The sequence below is a fragment of the Sinocyclocheilus grahami genome, unplaced genomic scaffold (genome assembly GCF_001515645.1).
Source record: "Sinocyclocheilus grahami isolate Dianchi unplaced genomic scaffold, SAMN03320097.WGS_v1.1 scaffold117.1, whole genome shotgun sequence".
Taxonomy (NCBI): domain Eukaryota; kingdom Metazoa; phylum Chordata; class Actinopteri; order Cypriniformes; family Cyprinidae; genus Sinocyclocheilus; species Sinocyclocheilus grahami.
The window spans coordinates 365,032-388,338 of NW_015505296.1; the positions used below are offsets into that span (position 1 = coordinate 365,032).

General features: G+C 36.7%; 1 protein-coding gene across 5 annotated transcripts in view; it reads left to right on the forward strand.

The window, feature by feature from the left end:
* Positions 1-23,307, forward strand: part of marchf8 (membrane-associated ring finger (C3HC4) 8) — a 112,240-nt gene that overhangs the window by 9,862 nt on the left and 79,071 nt on the right. For all 5 annotated transcript variants that reach the window (XM_016277994.1, XM_016277999.1, XM_016278000.1 and 2 more), the window contains exon 2: positions 16,801-16,982. In XM_016277994.1, coding sequence (XP_016133480.1) covers positions 16,887-16,982 — 96 coding nt within the window. In that variant the 5' untranslated portion in view covers positions 16,801-16,886. The remainder of the gene's footprint in view (positions 1-16,800; positions 16,983-23,307) is intronic.

Genomic DNA, 23,307 nt, shown 5'->3' on the forward strand with positions numbered 1-23,307 from the left:
ATTTTACAGTTGGGTAATTTTGTTGCAGTAGCACGAGATTAGCTTGATTTCAAACTTTGAATTGAATAAAAAATGACAAATAAACAGTAATAAAATAAGAACAAATAAAGAAATTAATAATGATAGCACAAATAAAAAATAACGACAGGCCTACAAATTAAATAAATTGCTTTTTAGTTTTTCAGGTCTAACAGTAGGGCAATTAAGAGATGTTTAGTCCTAGAAAGCTATATTATTATCAGAATACGTGAGCATAACATGCGGTTAGCAGGTCAATGAATGAGAGGGCAGCGTTACCAGAGATGCCCATATACCACACATCATGTTACAACACAGTAGGGCTATTGCAGACAGAAACGATACTGTATTACATCGATGTTTCCTGTCGGCTCGTTTTTCAAGTGGACTTTGCTGTTCCGATGAGTATGAACGGTATACGAGTGGAGCGACTGAGCGGAGCGCACACGCATAGAGCAGGATAACACGCAGAGCGTCACACCACATGAAAGTGAAACTAATTTTCGGTGAACTAATTTTCGGCAGCCGGAATTTCTGTGCATCTCTAATTTTATATCTATTATATAATGGATGCTTTTTTGAACATTTTAGCAATTTAAAAATATTAAAAAAATATTTTTTACACCGCACCCCTGCTCTCGACAGATGGCACCCCGGTTGGGAAACACTGGTCTAGACATCACCGCTTAATGTACCACTACTGGAATCAAGAATGCACTTAAGAGTAAATTATGGTAAACCTAAAAATGGTTTTAAAAAGTACATGCCACCATAGTTTCATGCAGTTCCTGTAGTTTCCATAGTTTTCTACATACAGCTCCTGATCGGGGGGAAGTTCAGAGAATTTTGTCCACGAAACAATATGAGCATCAGCATACATTATTTTATCACACTATTTTATTATTTTTACACAGAATTATAACTTAGATGCTGCAAGCCATGCTCGTTTTCTCTTGTTAGCATTTGACATAGAATGCAATGCATATAGCGCTGAACAGATTTTCTGGTGTGCAAAACAAGTACTTTACAGGATTCCTTTATTGCTGATACCGTGGCAGCCAACAACTGCACAGCTTAAAGGGTTAGTTCACCCAAAAAGTTAGTTTTACTCACCCCCGAGGCATGCTAGGTGTATATGACTTTCTTCTTTCAAAGAATTTCTTCTTTCTAAAAATTGTCCTGGCTATTCCAAGCTCTATCATTGCAGTCAGCGGGTGTTGCAGTGCTTCAGTCCAAAAGAAGTGAAATAAAAAGCGCCCATCCATAAAAATAAAAAAAAAGTCTCACACAGCTCCGGGGGGTGAACAAAGGCCCCCTGTAGCGAATAGATGCGTTTTTGTAAGAAAAATAACCATCTTTAAAACTTAATTAATTTAATCTAGCTTGCGCTCACTGTTGTACACGGAAGCAGCTCCGGGTGGATGACGTAGGACGTATTGGTAGCGATAGCGCATGCGCCGGTGAGAAGTGACGAACGTGGAAGCGCAGCGGAGAGATCAAAACAAAACAACGGTCACTAATTAGAAGTACAAAACGAGGATTTCTAAAGAAGAATGTCAGAGGATTTCGATATAAGCCAAGAGTAGACTGGTTTTCCTTTGTTAAAGTAAGGAAACTTTGTTTCCTTTTGATCCTATAAACAAACGTTGGTTTTCACGAGACTCATACGTCATGCTCCCGGAGCTGCTTCTGTGTACAACTGTTGGCGCAAGCTACATTAAAGTGATTATTACGTTTTGAATATGGATATTTTTCTTACAAAAACGCATCGATTCGCTACAGGAGGCCTTTGTTCACTCTTGAATGGCCCAGCCAGAGCCCTGACTTAAACCCAATTGAGCATCTCTGGAGAGACCTAAAAATGGCTGTCCACCAACGTTTACTATCCAACCTGACAGAACTGGAGAGGCTCTGCAAGGAGGAATGGCAGAGGATCCCTAAATCCAGGTGTGAAAAACTTGTTGGGTCTTTCCCAAAAAGACTCATGGCTGTATTCGATCAAAAGGGTGCTTCTACTAAATACTGAGCAAAGGGTCTGAATACTTAGGACCATGTGATATTTCAGTTTTTCTTTTTTAATAAATCTGCAAAAATGTCAACAATTCTGTGTTTTTCTGTCAATATGGGGTGCTGTGTGTACATTAATGAGGAAAAAAAATTAACTTAAATGATTTTAGCAAATGGCTGCAATATAACAAAGAGTGAAAAATTTAAGGGGGTCTGAATACTTTCCGTACCCACTGTATATGTTTTGTCCATGGAGGCAATCAGTAGGCTAATTTCTAATGAGGAGACCAATTTATATGACAGCTTTTAATGTAGGCTTTTATTCATATGTAAACATTGTTTAATTACCATTATAACTTCATCGGTTATATCTCAATATCTCACAAATTATTGCTCACTCTGTGTATTTTTGATTTTACAGTTGGGTAATTTTGTTGCAGTAGCACGAGATTAGCTTGATTTCAAACTTTGAATTGAATAAAAAATGACAAATAAACAGTAATAAAATAAGAACAAATAAAGAAATTAATAATGATAGCACAAATAAAAAATAACGACAGGCCTACAAATTAAATAAATTGCTTTTTAGTTTTTCAGGTCTAACAGTAGGGCAATTAAGAGATGTTTAGTCCTAGAAAGCTATATTATTATCAGAATACGTGAGCATAACATGCGGTTAGCAGGTCAATGAATGAGAGGGCAGCGTTACCAGAGATGCCCATATACCACACATCATGTTACAACACAGTAGGGCTATTGCAGACAGAAACGATACTGTATTACATCGATGTTTCCTGTCGGCTCGTTTTTCAAGTGGACTTTGCTGTTCCGATGAGTATGAACGGTATACGAGTGGAGCGACTGAGCGGAGCGCACACGCATAGAGCGGGATAACACGCAGAGCGTCACACCACATGAAAGTGAAACTAATTTTCGGTGAACTAATTTTCGGCAGCCGGAATTTCTGTGCATCTCTAATTTTATATCTATTATATAATGGATGCTTTTTTGAACATTTTAGCAATTTAAAAATATTAAAAAAATATTTTTTACACCGCACCCCTGCTCTCGACAGATGGCACCCCGGTTGGGAAACACTGGTCTAGACATCACCGCTTAATGTACCACTACTGGAATCAAGAATGCACTTAAGAGTAAATTATGGTAAACCTAAAAATGGTTTTAAAAAGTACATGCCACCATAGTTTCATGCAGTTCCTGTAGTTTCCATAGTTTTCTACATACAGCTCCTGATCGGGGCGAAGTTCAGAGAATTTTGTCCACGAAACAATATGAGCATCAGCATACATTATTTTATCACACTATTTTATTATTTTTACACAGAATTATAACTTAGATGCTGCAAGCCATGCTCGTTTTCTCTTGTTAGCATTTGACATAGAATGCAATGCATATAGCGCTGAACAGATTTTCTGGTGTGCAAAACAAGTACTTTACAGGATTCCTTTATTGCTGATACCGTGGCAGCCAACAACTGCACAGCTTAAAGGGTTAGTTCACCCAAAAAGTTAGTTTTACTCACCCCCGAGGCATGCTAGGTGTATATGACTTTCTTCTTTCAAAGAATTTCTTCTTTCTAAAAATTGTCCTGGCTATTCCAAGCTCTATCATTGCAGTCAGCGGGTGTTGCAGTGCTTCAGTCCAAAAGAAGTGAAATAAAAAGCGCCCATCCATAAAAATAAAAAAAAAGTCTCACACAGCTCCGGGGGGTGAACAAAGGCCCCCTGTAGCGAATAGATGCGTTTTTGTAAGAAAAATAACCATCTTTAAAACTTAATTAATTTAATCTAGCTTGCGCTCACTGTTGTACACGGAAGCAGCTCCGGGTGGATGACGTAGGACGTATTGGTAGCGATAGCGCATGCGCCGGTGAGAAGTGACGAACGTGGAAGCGCAGCGGAGAGATCAAAACAAAACAACGGTCACTAATTAGAAGTACAAAACGAGGATTTCTAAAGAAGAATGTCAGAGGATTTCGATATAAGCCAAGAGTAGACTGGTTTTCCTTTGTTAAAGTAAGGAAACTTTGTTTCCTTTTGATCCTATAAACAAACGTTGGTTTTCACGAGACTCATACGTCATGCTCCCGGAGCTGCTTCTGTGTACAACTGTTGGCGCAAGCTACATTAAAGTGATTATTACGTTTTGAATATGGATATTTTTCTTACAAAAACGCATCGATTCGCTACAGGAGGCCTTTGTTCACCCCCCCCCCCCCGGAGCCGTGTGAGACACTTTTTTTATGGATAGGCGCTTTTTATTTCACTTCTTTTGGACTGAAGCATTGCAACACCTGCTGACTGCAATGATAGAGCTTGGAATAGCCAGGACAATTTTTTATATAACTCCGACTGCATTCTTCTGAAAGAAGAAAGTCACATACACCTAGCATGCCTCGGGGGTGAGTAAAACCCAGCCTAATTTTAATTTTTGGGTGAAATAACCTTTAATTCGTTTTCTGGAAAAGAAAGACCATATGTTTTAAATGTGTACACTACCATTCATTGTTTGGAATCACTATGAAATAGTTATGTTTTTGAAAAAAAAAATGGTGCTTTTCTTCTAAGGACAAATGAAATGAAAAACTAAGAAAAAGAGAGAAAAAAACATATTTTCTTAGTAGCTTGGAATAGTGGCTGCTTTTTATTAATCTCTGCCATCACAGGTTAAAACTGAATTGTAAAATTATATAAAACTAAAAAACAATAATAAATTACAGTATTATTATTTTGACTATTTTTGATCAATTAAATGCTACATTTGTGAACAAATACACACACACACACACACACACTTTAAAGATTGATAAACATTGACTATAAACATGGATAGATTTGCTGAAAATGTCTTGTCAAGGTCATTTACTTCAAAGGTTTCTACCACAGACAAGTGACAGAGATGACTGTTGAACCAGAATAAAGTCATAGCAGCTTTTGCATGAATTTAAAGCAGACAGACATAACAAAAATGACACACAAATGTCATAGTGGCTAATTAGATGACATTAGGGAATGCAAATCTGAGAGCTTTGAGAAACATGAAGCAGATGTCTATTGCAGCAGTACTTTGCCTGTATGTGAGAGAGATTTTGGTAACTGCACTGCTTCGTTTGAGTTCAGATTTACTGAATAAATAAATGATCACCTTGTTTTTAGGACCTTCATACTGCATAGATTTTCTTCAGCACTCTTTATCTTCCATGACACCACATACTATCCATCTTTTTTAATGTAAAAGCAGGTGTTTGCCATTTATATTTGTGTGAGGCTTCCAGCATCATCTGCTTCCAGTTATTCTTGATGTACAAAAACAGTCTGTTATGCTGCTTGATATTGCAAACTGGTATTTGTTATCATATTTTAATTTATTATGATGATCATAAACACACTTGTTTGTAGCGCAAAAAATAAAATAAAAATCTTACCGTTTACTGCACTTGCCTATATGGTGAAGCACAAGAAAAAGCATAACACCAAAAACAGAAATGTTAAAGTTCATGCACATTTTTAAATAACAAATTGTACTCAAAATGTATATGAATTCGGAAAACAAAATGATAACTTAAGTGGTCTTTTGTGCCCACTGTGTATTACGTATGTGCATATACAAGTTCACTGTTTTGGGAGTGTAAATAAGGGTACAGTAACTGTTTTTGGACACCATGTCACTATTTTGTACATTTGTATGAGTTGAATCTGACTTTTCATTACAGATTATTTGCTTTTTCGCTCTGAGTAAGACCATTTGGACACAGAAAGAGGTTTTAATAGAGATTGAGTGTACAGCTCTTTGGGCCACTCAAAGAAAGAACAATTATAATCCACTTATGAAATGATGATTTGCAGTGCTGTTCAGTCATCATCACTTGTATGCTTATGATGATAGCCTAGGCTTGATTGTACACCAACAAGCAGTATATGTATAAGGTTATATGTTTCACAGTTAGAAAGAGAGACCCAAGGCTCTGGACTTGGATTCTGGTTGGAATCAGAATGTTTTTCCTTGTGTTCTTAGGTATTTTCCAAGGAACTCTGCCCAGCTACTTCTCGGTGTTTCCATTTGAACATTAATGGAATAGTTCACCAAAAAATGAAAATTTGCTGAAAATTTACTCACCCTCAGGCTACAAGATGTAGATTGGTTTGTTTCTCATGAGAACAGATTTGAAGAATTTTAGCATTACATCACTTGCTCACCAATGGATCCTCTGCAGTGAAAGGGTGCCGTCAGAATGAGAGTCCAAACAGTAAATTTCCGATGAGTGCTTGCGGTGTTCGGGCAATCACAGTGCACTGGGTCAGCTGGTCAATCAGAGCAGACTGCTCTTGTCAAAGGAGGGGGCTTTGTAGAAAACGAAGCGTTTGAGAGAGGCGGGGCATAGAGGACCTACAATAATGTACAGTATTTGAAAAATAATGTGTTTTTTGAACATTAAAGCATGTCAACATATTCTGTTACACCAAATACACCAAATAATGATCTTTAAAAAAGCATCATATGACCCCTTTAATGTATAATACTGCTTTTTCCAGTGAAAAGTCATCTCATCTGAATCAGGAGAGAAATGTGCGCAGATTTAACACTGTGTACAGTCCAAAACGATTCTTAACATATATGTCTGTGGATTTTGATGTGAGAGGACAGGAAATTGACTTTTTCCGTGGAGGAAGCGTTATTATGGATTATGGACTCTTATTTTGGTTTAAAGTTAAAAAGTTTCAGTGATGAATTTGTTTCCTACAAATACAGCTTTTCACTTCACAAGACATTAGTTGTGTGGATTACTTGTGGATTATTGTGATGTATTTATCAGATGTTTGGACTAATTCTGATGGCACCCATCTGACAGTGAGTAAATCTGTCACTTTTGGTTGCATTTGGTTAAAATGTAAAGGTCCAGATCAGCTACACTCTGCTTATAATACTGTTCCCTATATTTACTAGGTGCTCATCATCATGAATATTCTAATAAAAGAACAGTGTTGACTCTTTAATAACTCCTTTTGTGTTCCAAGGAAGTAAATACAAGTGTAAATAACCCCTTAGTATTTTAACTACATCCTCTTGGTTTAAGGTAGTAATTAACCATGTTACTGTCTGCACCATTTGCTGTTTTTCTTTTGATATTGTTCAGCAAAAAGCCATTTCCCTCTTATGGCATTAACCTTAAAGGTGACATATCATGAAAATCTGGCTTTTCCAGGTTTTAAATGCTATAATCAGGTCCCCGGTGCATCTACTAACAAAGGAAATGTGAAAAAGATTAACCCAGTAACTTTGTTTTGATAAGCCTTTTTCTGCAAGTGTCTGAAAAAACTCCCCTAGTGACGTTGCAAAGCGATCTCATTATAATATTACCGCCCCTTAATCTGTAAGTTTACACCCACGGCGCCGTTATTTTGATTTTGCAAGCGACAACGGTGTACCAGCTCTAATGCCATGGCGAAGGTTTGAGCAAAACATGCTAATGTTCTGTCTTTGGCTGCACAGACGAGCACAGAACACTATTTAGAGTCCAGTGAATATTGCTGCTGCCACACAGATCTAAAATAAACATGCGATTTATTTCCCTGCGTTTTTAATTTATTTACCTTCACAGACATAACCGACTGTTTTTGTAACTCATGTATGTTTTTAACGTAAACTTGTGTGTGAATGAGAACTTAGTTTAGTACTCACATGCTGTGACAGCCGCTTTCTGTCCGTGTGCTTCGGATGCGTGCGCTCAGAAAACCGTATATCAGAAGTTTAAATTAATATGGTTTAAAACGCATGATTTGAGCGCGATAAACATGATAATAAGAACCAAAGCAGATGTTTTTTAGCAGGTACGAGCTGTAATGGTGCAGCTCTATTCTGGAAAAGAGGGCGGGGAGCAGCAGCTCATTTGCATTTAAAAAGACAGACACGAAAAACAGCATGTTTCTGCTTCCACTCAAAATAGGCATTTTCAAAATGATCTGTGGGGTATTTTGAGCTGAAACTTCACAGACACATTCTGGGGACACCAGAGACTTATATTACATATTGTAAAAAGGGGCATAATATGTCTCCTTTAAGTTTTATTAAGGTCTGCGAGCACAAAATTCAAGGAAAGATATTTTGTTCCAGTGTATGATGAAAAATCAATGATCCTGAATTTTGCACTTTCGTCTCAGTGCTGTTCTCCCTGCTGTCCCGGCTGCTTTTAGAGACCGCTGTAATGAGTGTGGACCTGTGAATTGATTCAGCAGTGCTATAACGGTATTTGTATGGGGCAATTTTATAGAATCACACATTACATTATTGCCTTTCTTTTTATAACAATAAAATGGACATGCTCGTTCTCCTGTTTTGAAAGTGACTATTAACCATCACTGGAATGTTTTAAACATGGTAAAATGTTTTAACAGACTATAATTTTTTGAATGAAATGCTATGGATAGAGATTCATGTGTGCCTAGTTATTAACAAACATAATGCTTAACAGATCAGTAGTGTATGAGCATTTAAATAAATGAACTGTAATATATAAATCTAACAAATATAATATGCACACTACCGTTCAAAAATTTGGCATCAGTGAGATTTTCTTAAAATAAACTAATACTTTTATTCAGCAAGGATTTATTAAATTGATCAAAATTGACAGTAAGGACATTTATAATGTCATAAAAAGATTTATAAAAAATAAATGCTGATCTTTTGAACTTTATATTCATCAGGAGCCCTGAACAAGTCTCAGATTGCACAAAAATTAATTGTTTTCTGCATTAATAATAAAAAGAAAAGTTTTTGAGCAGCAAATGAGCATATTAGAATGATTTCTGAAGGATCATGTGACACTGAAGACTGGAGTAATGATGCAGAAAATTCAGCTTCGAAACACAGGAATAAATTAAATTTTAAAATATATTCAAATAGATAAGTTATTTTAAATTGTAATAATATTTCCCAATATTACAGTTTTTACTGTATTTCTGATCAAATCATTGCAGCCTTGGTGAGCATAAGAGACTTCATTGTAAAACAGTACAAAATCTTACCAAACCCAAACCTTTAATTGTTGGTGTATTTAATGAAAATTATTATAATATGTTAACTATGTATCTTATATGATGCACACATAAATATCTCATCTATTTGGGGGGTTTTTAGCATATATATGTTTTTTATTTATCAATGGATTTTATCATTGTTATCACGTCTGTATGAATTCTGCTATGGTGCAGACATGCCTCATAAACCATTTTAAGTTGTTTGACTGGATACTGCCGGAAGCTTACCAAGAAACCTTTGCATGACCCAATTATTCACGCATTATGCTTTAATTTTGCATTCAGGCGTTTATGCATTCGGAAACGAGAACAAATCCTAAATGAGCATCACCATTTGCACACTAACCAGTCATTAACATTTTGATAGATGGAAAGGCATTTACTGAAACCTAGATGCCGTTTGAATTTTCTTCACATAAAAGCAGCAGAATCACGTAATAAGATGATGTTAACCATGCACCGTGTTTTACAGAATTTATGTTTTTCACTGTCTCTATGCTTTTTAGGGATTGTTTTTGATTTTTTTGATGCAGTCTGCAGTTTCGCCTTCCTCTCATAATTTTTCAAAACTTTTCATCCTGCTCCTCTTGCAAAGTCAGCCGCCATCCGGTTTACTTCTGTGCTCTGCTCTGAATCTGTGTGGATGGAGAGATGCTTTGATAGAAAATCCGGGAAGGTCTGCTGTCTCCATTAAATTTGCAGGATTTGTCTTCAAAGTGGGAGAAGGTTTGCTTTCTTAGAAGACTGTTTGAGCCAGCAGAAAGTGTGTGTGTCTGTGTGTGTTCAAAAATGCATGTGTACCCTGAGTTCATGTGTCTCTTAGTTTCACGAGGCCAGACTTTAGGTGTGTTCACTAGCAGACAAATCAGTGAATGACTTGAGACAACGTCAACGCCAAGTCACTGTGACATATGCTATCAAAATATATGGCAGGTTAGAAGTGTCCAACTTCACATCTTCGTTTTCAATTCCTCCCCTGACTGCAAGCGGCAAATCTCGCAATGGATCTCAAATCCAGCAAACAAAGTCGAACGAACCTTTTGGACACCAACTATCTGCATAAACCCACAGGAAAGGTCTGTCTGATTGACATGAAAACAGCCAATCACAGTTTGTTTGGTTCTGATGTGGTTTGATTGGATTTGATGTGTTAGGGCAGGTTTATAGAAATAGAAAGCTTTACAGTCGAATTCAGGATTGAGGAAAATGTTTAATAATGCAGAACATTCTGACATCTTGTTAATGTTTCCACCGCAGTTGCGTGACTGAAACGCATGTTCATCCATAATAAACTGACAGACATATCAAAGCTAACATGCAAATGTCATAGTAATGACTTTATCTTATTCAGACGACAGCATCGAGCAAGGAGTTGGTCAGTGCCGTAACACTTCGCTCCATAAATTATGGTGTCCCAAATGGACAATGTGTTTACACGCAAAACATTAGGATAATTTATTCTTGAGCTCGTTCTAGCCTCTGAATGTGAAATGAAGGAATGAAAGTACAGCTGTGCAACACAGTGTGTGTGTGTGTGTGTGTGTGTGTGTGTGTGTGTGTGAGGATCAGCAGGCTTTCATCAGTACACATCAAGTCCGGTTTATCCCGCTCTAATCTCTTAACAGTCTGTGAGGATGTTCCAGCACTGGTGGAGTTTGTGTCCCGCTCTGATCTTGAGGTCATGTAATATTGCACACTGATGAGGTTTAAGCCAGTAAGCCATTTATTAAGCTTTGAATAATTCTCTGATATCATCACTCCGGTCACATATGACACTACCTGACGTTACCCATTTGGTTAAAATCCAGAGGATGCTAGATAATAAGGCGTGTGATTGTGCAACTGTTTAGAAAAAACAGCAGGGATAAATCCTGTTGACGCCTGCTGCTGGAAGTAGAACACTGAATAGAAAATTGAATAGAAAACTGCAACCAAGGTGTTGAATACAGATTCACCTTCAATGATCTAATGAGGCAGAGTAACTAACTAAATAAAAGTAGTGAGGCTTATAACTACTTTTTCAGTGGTGTGCAATAGGTCAAGCTAGAGTAGCTTTTTAGTACCAAACTACTTTTCCTGAGAGTGTTAATTTTAGTGGATTGGTTCATTTATATTGTTCTTTTAAAAGCACTGGTTCAATCTTTTTTTTTCACCAATTAATTTCTGCTCCTGCACAGTTGTGTGCATGGCATTTATTTGATCAATATTAAAAATATTGAATTATCAGTGGTATAATATTTAGGAAGATACTGCTTTTGATCATATATATATATATATATATACTACAGTTCAAAAGTTTGAGTCAGTAAAGTGAAAGAAATGAATACGTTTATTCATATAGGATGCATTAAATTGATCAAAAGTGACAGTAAATACATTTATAATGATGCAAAAGATTTCTGTTTCAAATAAATCCTGTTCATTTGAACCATTTATTCAGCAAAGAATCTTGAAAAAACCACCACACACATATTAGGCGACTGTTTTCATTTTCATAACTGAACATTGCATAACATTGAAATATTTCTTGAGCAGCAAATCAGCATATTAGTGATTTCTGAAGGATCATGTGACACTGAAGACTGGAGTAATGATGCTGAACATTCAGCTTTCACATCACAGGAATAAATTACATTTTAGAATATATTAAAAAAGAAAACATTTTAAATTGCAATAATATTTCACAAAATTGCAGTTTTTACTGTATTTTGATAAAAATGAATGTAACCTTGGTGAAGAAGCTTATTTAAAAAATGTTACAAATCTTATTGTGTATATAGTATTTTAAAACTTATTTATATGAGTTATATGAAGTTGATATATGATATAAAGTTTATATGAGTTAAAAGTGGTAAATTAGTAAAAAGTCATATAATCTGATATTTAAAAAATAGCTTCAGTGTAGTTTGTATTGTTGCTTATGGTGCAGGTAACTACTTTTTAAAAAGGGTATCTTGATTGAAGTTTACCTTTAAATTAAGAGAATTAAGCTTCCCCAACACTGACAGTTTCAAAGTGGAAACATAGGTCATACATTCAGAAGTTTAGCTGTTTTCTGTTTTCATTCTGGAGGAACATCCATAGGGAATGTCTAACTATGTCACCTTTACAGTTGCATGGATGAATAAATCTGGGTTAGATTCTTGGCGCTCAGCGTTATCTCTCACACTGGAGACCAGCAGAAGGATTTTCCAGAGAGGGGAAACACACAGGCTCAGGCCCGTCTCTTAGACAGATCCATTGCTGTATCGATCTCATGTCATGTCTAGCGGCTCATTGATGGATCATCCTTTGTGGAAGCGGGGTAATCAGTTCAGTGCACAGAGCAGCGACTCTCTCTTCTCAGAGAGTTAAGGCCTGTTCACACCAAGAATTATAAATACAACGATAACTGCATTATAGCTTCCACACCAAGGGGTGATAACGCACTGTTTATAATAAGCTGGCACTGCAGTTTTGTTGTCTGCTGCTTTAAATGCTCATGCTCTTTAAAGTTGGGTGGATTCTGTTTGGCTGTCAATGTTTTATCGTTCATTGCCTGGAAAAAAAAAAGTTTTCGGAAGCGATTTCAACAAAATGGTGTCTTTATCATTATAGTTGTGGTGTGGACTTCTCATAGAATTAAAATGTTTTAGAAATAAAACCTGTATAGTTATAGTTAGCTTAATAATGTCTGTTTCTAGTTTTACTTTATGAGGTGTGAAGAGAAGTACAGCCTCAAAAACCTAGTGAGTTGCCTATATAGTCAGCATTTCTAAATGTGTGGTTATATTTAACATTGTTTGGCGATTTTTCACAGGCGAAATGCAGTCATTTCAATAGAAATCCACGCAATTGTACATTTTGCATGAGGGCGAAAGATTTCCCCACGCAGATCTTGCAGTGGCTTCAAGTTGGTTACACAGAGTTGCAATAGAGAGCTGCTTAGTTTGAAAGTGACTTTTGTGTGAGCTGCACTTTATATTGCTAATGTGATGCACCTTAAGACCGAAATCCCTGCTCTAGGCTGTGTGAAAGCTGTATTTGTGGCAGTCGTGAAGCATAAGGCACACCTCATCACATGCTGCCAGCAGGGATCCGTTGCTGTTCTTCTTGGACATTTTTTCTGTCATGAGCTTGAAATTGGTGACTGATTTGAGCTGAGGCAAATATTCTCATCCATTTGTTACTCTGTCAGTTTTGTATGTGAGCTATGTAATGCAATTAAATGCAATTATTTTACTATGTGCAATATAAGATGGGCTGTTTAACCATATTTGACTATATTGTTTATCTTCAATAATTTATCAGAGTATGTCTCTCTGAAACTCCGAAAGGATGAAAAAACCCCAAAATTTTTTATGCTCTTTGATGCATTTCAGCTAGGCAGAGACATATTTCCTTCCTTAATCCCCAGATGCTAATCATAACAACTAGTTTTGAACATTTCTGAACAAAATATCAACGGCGTTTGTCTGCAAAACTCACTGTCAAACTGCTGGAGTGTTACTGTGCAGTTACTAAAAGGCTATTAGGGTTTTAGTGCATTGCTATTAGTTGCTAGGGCGTTGTTAAGCGGTGCTTAATGGATGCTTTTAGCTTGTTGGGCTGAATGGTTCTAAGAACGGTAATGAATGGTTGCGGTTTCCACTTGAGCTTGGTTCGGGAAAAGCACGATTACAAAACTGTAAACATCCTGAGTGACATCACCATTCAGGTTGGTTACTTGTTTGGTTACCTGGCTAATTAATAATTAATAACATAAACTTTAAAGCTGCAGGTTTGCAGTGGTGCAGGAAAGTGGAGTAGAATTCATGTTTTCTACATTTTGGATATATTTGTTATATGTTGAATTTATGTTTTTTAATAAAGGCGCCACAGAGTAGGACTTTATATCTCATTTGTGTCCAAATGGTCAAAGTCTAGTGTGACTACTGCCACTTAAGACTGTGTAGGATTTTTTTGCCCAGACAAAAATCATCAGTCATATTATTTTAGAACAGTAATACCACACTGCTCAACAAGCCACATGATTTGAGGTATCACTTGCTTTCTGTGGCACAAATGTTCTGGATAAGTTACATGCCAAAGTGAAATGCTAAAAAGTACGGGTTAGTTCAAATCCCTAACCTTAGATATGAGCAATAACAGTAATAACAGTAGTTAAATATGACCTTTACACAGTACATACTGTACGTGGCACATCAGATTGACACACGGCTGCCCTTTTTTAACTCCTCCACCCTGATCGACTGCATTGAGGCATTTTCACTTTGCACTGCTCATTTAGATCAAGAATGCATTAGTCATCACTCCACGGGCTTCAAGACCGTGATTAGTATTGTTATTATGATATCTGATTTCATGAAAAACTCAAAGGGTAGAGACTTAAGTATTTGACCACTAGCTTCCGTTCCCACCCAATCACTGGTTCAGTTAAAAGAAAGCCATGAGATTGATGTGTTTTTTGTGTGTGTTTGTTTTTCCGTTGACACTCAACAATCTGTTTTACTGATCATGACATGAAATCTACCTAAAAAAATGACAGCATGGGCCAGGATACTGTAGATTCATCAGCATGTCACACGTCTCATGGGCTTGGCAGTAAACCATATGCTGCTGCATTTGATTTAGAGCGCTAAAAATGTTCCTCGGCCTATTGATCCGATGGCACATGAGTGATTGCAGTCACATGCCCTCTGCTTTAATGCATGGTGTGATTAGCATGGGCTGTTGATCAGTCATGTGGAGCCGTTTCTGCTCAGATAACTGTCCTGCTGTGTGTCCTGGATCCGTATGAACTGACCAGCTGTTCTGTGAGCAGCTTATGAATTATTGGCACTTTTGATGCCATGGGGAGGATTTAACTCGCTCCTCCCCATGTGTTGACCATTATAACAATATCATAATATTAGATCATCTTATGCATTCACTGATAATCACACAACCAAATGTGAAAATGACTTCAAGCTGTTGTGCTTTTCAGTAGGATCCAAAAATCTGAAACTAGTTTCCACTATTGTAAAAGCTCCTATTTGGCGGTTTCTAATTTAATATCATATTTTTCATTACATATTATATTATCAGAATAACAATTATTGTGTTACAAAAAGCATGTGCAGATTTGTTCAGGATCACAAATTTGCTTATTTGATGATTGTCAAAATAGTTTGAGGGGAAGTTGTGGCCTAATGGTTAGAGTGTCGGACTCGTAACCCAAAGGTTGCGGGTTCGAGTCTCGTACCGGCAGGGATTGTAGGTGGGGGGAGTGAATGTACACTGTCTCTTCCACCTTCAATACCACGACTGAGGTGCCCTTGAGCAAGGCCCCCAACTGCTCCCTGGGCGCTGCAGGAAAAAATGGCTGCCTATATATAAGAATGAAAAATAAATTTATTCATATAAATATTTATGTTTATATTATATTTATTTGATTTAAATAAAAAATAAACCCTGAAAAAACTCAAAACCAATTTTTACAAATAAACAAATATTTACAAAAAGTGTGGTCTCAAAATTTTGGACTGCACTGTTGGTCTGAAACAGCGGTGAGATATTCAGTATTGTCAGTACTAGCTCACTTCCGTGTCCAGCAGTTTGTCATGCTGCAGTTTTGTGTGTCTGTTAATCAAGCCATTTGCTCTAGCAGACCATGCATAACAGTACGTTTTGTTCATTCTGCAGTGCCAAACTGGTGAATTTGGTCTGATGCCGGTGGTCACCGTGGCAATTCTAGATACAAAGTCTTACACACAACACGCCGTTGGCATGGTCACAAAATGGAGAGAATTTTAATTGTAATTGCGGTTATGGTTGCAGCAGATGGTGGTTGAAGTTGAACGGCCTGTTTGTAAGCAGACTTTGCATTGTCTCAGCGTGGTTTGGGCTCTTTGTTCTTCTTCCAGAGAATGCATTTGATTATGGAGAATATGGGAGTCAGTTTGTAATTGGTGATTCAACTTTTACTGCTGCTTCTCATTTCCTCACTCGCTGCATGAGACTTGATGTTTTTGAAGTTCAATTAATATGCAGCAGTGTTTGTGAACACTTACCGTGATTTCACCATGTGGGATGTTTTCCTGATCAACATCCTTGCTGGTCTTAAAACAAAATTTGTGTTAACCAGATTTTAGTGTTTGGAATAGACTTGAAAAACATTCTTATCTTCCTATTATTTCGTTCCATTTGCCATCTGATGCTTAGTGCACAAACAAATTGAAAGCAAGTGCATATATTTGTATGAAAAACAGTAGTCTAAATACATTTAGTATAAATGCACAAGCGTTATAGCTTAATCACAAAAATAATTATATTCCATTACTCCTTTAAAGTAGACTTGTATTAAATATATTGATAATGTAATAAAATTCGATATGAATATCCGACATTTCTGCCACAGTACCCTGATGCAGTTAGTGTTACTACAGTAAATCCATGGTAAATAATGGCGATTTGTAGACTGAAAAGCCTTCTGACTGCATCGTTGCGCACAGTGTTTTGTGATAAATATTGTTTTATCGCCGAGCCCTACATTACCATCCACAAAAAACTGTTAACCGCAGTTGATTTACAAGATATGTTTATTTATCTTGTAAATCAACTTTTACAAGATAAATATTTTTTTATTTTATTTTTTATTCGTTTATTTTTCTGTTCATTATGGCAGTAGGAAGTAATAAAATGATGATCATATTTTTGAAGCATTAATTTTTTTTATCTCTTTTTGTCTCTCTGTCAGATTTGGATTAGTGGTTCTTTCCATCATGCCAGTGCTGGTGGACAGGCTTCAGCTTCAGAGAGTGTGAGCTCCACTGAACTGCGGGGATGAACATGCCATTGCACCAAATCTCGGTCATCCCTCGTGATGTCACTTCCTCCCGGGTGTCCAGCAGCGGGAAGGCAAAGGAAAAGGATAAACAGGTTTGTCTTCCACCTGATAGACATAGAAAAACAGGCGGTACTATAATCTGTGACCCTGGTTATACCTTCATCCTCAATCCTACTGAAAGACAGTATCCTGTTTTCACAGTTCTGAACATTTGTATGCCCTCTCAGTGGAAGATTTTAGAGACAAATCTTGTACACACACATATTCCTCTGTCTAGGCTGGAAATGCTTGTTTGTTCCTCAGTTGTTCTGTGAACTCAGTACTGTTTATATTATATGCTTTCATGGAACACCCCAAATTATGAAAACTACAGAGATTACAATAAAGGAAGTAGGCGAAGTAGAGGAAGCCACACATACACAAGAGTGGGGGGTGGGGGTGGGGGGCTGGTTTCCAGTAAGTGATTCAGGCAGGAATGACTGTGTGAAATGTTATGAGTGAGGAGAGCTATAAAACAAAGTGTGATTGATATCAGGGTGCCTGTAGCCTTTGTGTTGACTGTTAAAAGTTTTTTTTTTCCTCTTATGTCATGATTTAGGTTCCATGAACATGTTATGCTTTCTCACACACTTTCACACAATTCTTTGCGCTTACTCACCACGAGGTCACAAAAAAGACCCTTTATTTTCTTCTTAATGTACATTCCTGGTCTTATTTTAAATGAATCATCAATGTGTGTTATTTTTCATTATGATTCTTTGTAATCTTTCGTCTAGGGATGCACTGAAATGATATGCACTGGCTGGTACTGATAAGCAGATAACTAAGGGATAATGTACATCCAGCTGGTTGTTATCGCAGAATAAACTCAGAGAGGGTGATCAGGACCTTGATGTGAAGCGGAGGGGTCTTGTGCCCCCCCTGAAGTGGTTTATTCTGCGATAACAACCGGCTGGATGTAAATTATCCCGCTTATTACATGGCTACATACCACATAAGTAAATAATTGGACACAAAATATTGATTTGAGTTTAAATATTTTATTAGCTCCTGAAAGACAAAGCTTCTGTATAACAGAAAGCTTATTGTATAAGATTCTGTTTAAATACGTTTAAAATAAGGCACACAAAAAAACAACAACCTAAAATCATTTATTATCATTAGTGTTGAACATATGTGCCATTTAATAACTTTGTGGAAACCGTAATACATTCATATAGACCGCATTTATTTGAAATATACATTGTAACATTGTAAATGTCTTTACTGCCATTTTTAATCAATCTAATGTGTACTTGATGAATAGAAGTATTATTTTCTTTGAAAAAAAAGAAACGATCTTGACACCAACTTTTGAACAATAATGAAGTATATTGAATTTACAGAAGATGAATGAAAAATTTATTTCTCATGATATGATCCCTTTAAAGAGATATATCTTTTCTTCCCAAAATGCATTTCGTGGATATGATAAGGTTTCGTGCATGTGAGATACTTTTGGCATCATTGGTTGATACTGTGTTTCAGAGGTGGGGAAGCTGTGGTGTCAGATGTTGTCTAGCCTTGTGACCCATGATTCATCATCTGGCTTATTCTTTTCAGAGAAGTCTGATTCATTAACCCTTGGGCCCAAAGGAATCTCAATATATACCTTAATCAGTTTTCAGCTTGTGTAGCTGTGCCAGCAGCTCTTTAGCTGTGCTCTTTCGTCCGGCACTCTGTGTTTGAGGAAGACTGGACGGTGACACTAATGAGTGTTGTTTCATTGGTGGGCCTGAGGCTGGGTAACCCATCAGCCGGGCAGGAAACGGGAAACAGGCTGTTTTTTCCCCCTTTGTTTTTTTTTTTCGTTGGCTAAATGGTCACTAAAAAGTGACTCCAAGTAGCAGGAAGTCCATTAAATCCTAAATGTCGGCATGTCAATCATCGTTCCCAGACCATTTTCTAAGAATCACTCTTAATCAAAGGTTCTGTATGTTTATATTTCTACTGTTTGGCAGCTGAGTCTGACCTAGAGGCATTTTGATTAATATTTTTTTTACAGAATTGCAGTATTGTGTACTCTGTGTCTGTCCAGGTATAGTGGTTTGTGTATCAAACTCGCTGAGGAGTTACTGATAGTCATTATAGCTGGGCTTGGCTGTCTGTCAATTTGGTTTGTTGCCATTTTATTTGCTGCCTGTCTTTTTTTTATGACAGGACCCTCAAGTTTCTGCCTGACTGACAGTGGCAATGTGCCACCCAAAAGTGGGGGAATTTTTATATATATATATGTATGTATGTATGTATGTATGTATTTATATGTTTATTTTATTTTATTATTGTTTTTTTCAACGTGTCAACGTGTTCCCTAAAATCAAAAGAAAAAAGGAGTATTTGTAATATTTATTATTATATAATTATACTATTATTATATTTTAAGTATCCTCATATATAATAATCCAATCCTTATTTTTGTATTAAGACTGAAAGTTTTAATTCAGATTTTTTTTGTATAATTCTCATTCTCATTTGATACTGACACACTGACACACTGATATATATATATATATATATATATATATATATATATATATACTGTATAATATAAAAATTGTATGTGTTATTTTAGTATTGCATACTATTATAGTATTTATTAATGTTTGAATTAGCTTTTTTATGCTTTTAGTTTTCATTTTAATTTTAGTTCAAGTTTTAGTAATTTTATGTGCTTTTGTCATTTTTTTTTTTTTTTTTAAATAAATGTTATTATAAACAAAATATTTCTAGTTAGCTTTAGATTTATTTCAGTTTTAGTTTTAACAATTTAAGTACTTCAGCTTACACATATATGTACGTTTGTTGGCAAGGCAACTGTTCAAATTTTTTTTTTAGTTTAGGTTTTTCATATAATATTTATATTTTATTTCAGCTTTATTTCAATAACCAAAAATGTTTTAATAGCTTTAGTTTTAGTTAAGAATAACAACATTGATGTGAGTGTATGTATGTACAGTGTGTGTATGTATGTATGTGTGTATATATATATATATATATACGATAATCAAACTCTGCAGGAATTTAATGACCACAATCCTTCAAAGCTCCATCAGTGAATTATGCAGCGTTTAGTACGACCCTTTTATGCTCAAACACAAACTCTGTTTTTCATCAGCTTTGAGGACATTTTTCTTAAAATGTTGTTGCCTATAAATGACTATGTCCTTCCTTCATTAATGGTGTCCTATGATTGAGCTCTACACTGAATTTCTTGGAGTCTAGAGAGACAAATCTTTGCTCTTAACACCTAGAGCTTGTGTTTGGTACAGACTGAGGAGTTGGCAACAGCCACAGTATCGTTTACCTTTCGCTCAGCATACAGATCAGCCGGGGGGGCATATCGCCATTAGGCAAAGAAAGCACAGCCCATCTGCCTGTAGCAGACAACTCCTCTTCTGTGTCTCAGTGGAAAGAAACCCTCATTCCCACTGCTTTAGATTCAGCGCCAGCTGCCATTGCGGATACGGTGCTATTTGAATGATCCGAAATGAACAAGTGTCAGAACTATTAGGTACATAACACGCTGTTATTTCTTTATATTGTTTTGCTGGTACAAACCTGACACGCTCATATCGGTGTCATATTGATCTTTGAATGAAATTGGTGTCTATGACAGTGACTGGCAAAATCTACCACCATCTTTTTAAAATGAATATCAGCAGGCAGCAGTATATCCCAATGCCACTAATACACTATTAACAGGCCCAGATAGAATCTACAGACTTTTTGGGGGCTTCATCTTTATCAATAGGGAGCCAGACTCAAACTTTGGTTACCCACACTTGAAGTGATAGCTCACCCACAAATAATCAATAACAGAGTAAACAATGACAATATTTTAAATGATGTTTCAACTGTTTTTGGAGTAAATAGAGGCCAAAATCATTAAACTGACTTTAATTGTATGGGAAAGGCATTTATCAAATTTATCAATGGAAGAATGAATACAAATGTTTTTTTCTTTGAGAAAATATTTTTCAGCTCCACAGCATGACAAAGCATGTGCACTAACTATTAGGAAAACTGGCATTTAAAAGTTTGGGGTCAGTAAGGTGTTTTAATGGTTTTGAAATAAGTCTCTTATGCTCATCAAGGCTGCAATAATTTGATCAAAAATACAGTAAAAACAGTAATATTTTGAAATATTTTTGCAGTTTAAATGAACTGCTTTCTATTTTTAAATATATTAAAAATGTATTTATTCCTACGATGGCAAAGCTGAATTTCCAGCATCATTACTCCAGTCTTCAGTGTCAAAAGATCTCATGACACATTTCTTATTATTATCAATGTTAAGAACAGTTGTGCTGCTTAATATTTTTGTGGAAACCTTTAGGATTTTTTAATGGACAAAGTTCAAAAGATCAGCGTTTATTTGAAATTAGAAATCTTTTGTAACATTATAAATATCTTTACTAAATCACTTTTGATCAATTCTCTTCAAAAAATATTACTAGCCCCGAACTTTTGAAAGGTTGAGTACACTTTATTTCTGAAAATTTATTTCTGGCTGTGTACAAATACCATGGTATTCTTTGAATCACCTCCAAGTACAGAGCACAATGCCATCATGTGAATTACATTCAGTTGTGTGGCATAGTATTTCAAAGTACCATGATATTAGCACTGGAAACCGTCATTGTACCATGATAGCGCCGCAGCAGGAGGGATATGTGAAAACCGGTCTAAAAGCGAGGAGCTGTTTCGAGCTCGGTGATCAAACGCTGACCTCTGAACACAACAACTTCTTGGAAGCTGTTTGTCGTACAGCATGAAGCTTTCATGAGCAGCTGCTGTGCGGCAATAATCTCTCAAATAATGCAGGGAGAATGAGCCTTGTGCGAACTGACAGACGTGAACAGAAGGAGACCGAAATTGAACTGCCACTTTGGCATAAATACAAACAACTGTATTTATCTGTGAAAAATGTAAATTCGCCTATTCCGTAAGTCTGTATATTTTGAAAAAGCGCTTCGTAACCCAGAGGACAGGGGAACTGGCCAAACGTTAACATGGCCGTATTGTTCAAATCTGTCTTCCCTAGAATGCCCTGCTTTGGGCTTTTTGGATGTTAGTAATATGCTAATAAAGATAAGAGCCTCGCAGCTCTGTAAAATAACATGAAGCCTCCAGGATGCTTGGGGGGGAATGTTTACTGAGGAGCAACAGGATTTTAATGCCAGCACTATCTTTGTAGGACGCTTTTAAGCTTCGTCAACACTCTAATCTCCTCGAGAGAGACCAAGGTGCCATGTGATTTTCCAGAGCAACTTGTTTGTGTCAGTGTTTGACATTTGCTGTGATATCAGCATAACTCAAGAGTGTGGTGTTTAATGCTGCTTCGAAGTAAACTATCAAATCTGGAAGTTTCTTTTGAATTAAGCGGACTGCATGCTTGAGTGGAATGCTTATTTTCTCCTATAATAAATAGCTGCCTAATGGCATTTTAGTTTGAGGTTTCAGTACAAAGTATAACAAAGCAGACTTAACTAAGACTTTTAAACTTTATTGATGACATATAGAAAATATACAGGCACCCTAACTTCCTGGGCTGGAACTTTCAGGGAAAGAAAATGGGGTTGCACAGTATATCGGTATTGGAAAATTATCGGTAGGCCTATATATTATAATTCAAATGGTACAATATCACGATTTTGCTCATTTCGGTACTTGATAGGCTGCTGTTCCGAAGTTCGTCAAAGTTGATGCGAAACCGGCAAAGAGTTGATGTGAAACACTTTTACAAAGAGTTAAGAGATTGACAGGGAATCATTTAGATAATTTTTTTTTATCTCGTTAAATGTTTTCCCCTTTCTCAAATCGAGCCGATCTCAGATGCCTGTCTGTATGACGTCACACAGACAGGCCCCTCCCATCATAGTTTGATTGACAGTAGCATCTTACCTCAGACCCGCCCTGAGTGAGCTGTCATCAGTCTGCCATTGTTTCACCGCTGGAGCAGATGTAGACAAGAATGAATTCTAAGCGATTGAGGTGTTTTGTTGTTGGATGTAATAATGAACATAGCAGTCGTCATTTACTCCTGACATCTGAGCCGCTGAACTCGCAGTGGATTTCGTTTGTTTCTGAAGGGAATGCTCCCCCGATCTGCCTAAATGCGTCTATGTTCACGTGAATCATTCATGATCCAGCCTCATCTACAGAAGAGGTGAGTATAATGTTTTGTAATGAATCTTTGCAAATCGCCTTTCCTAATAATGTGCTAATTAGCAAGTTTCACGATGAATGCGGCTGAAGTAAACAGTCTCTCTGAGAGCAGTTCGGAAGAGAGGGGCGGGGTCAGCAGAGCTGTCATATGACCCCTTTAATAAAATAGTTTTCAGTTGAATTATCTTTGAAGGTTGGCTATTTGTCACC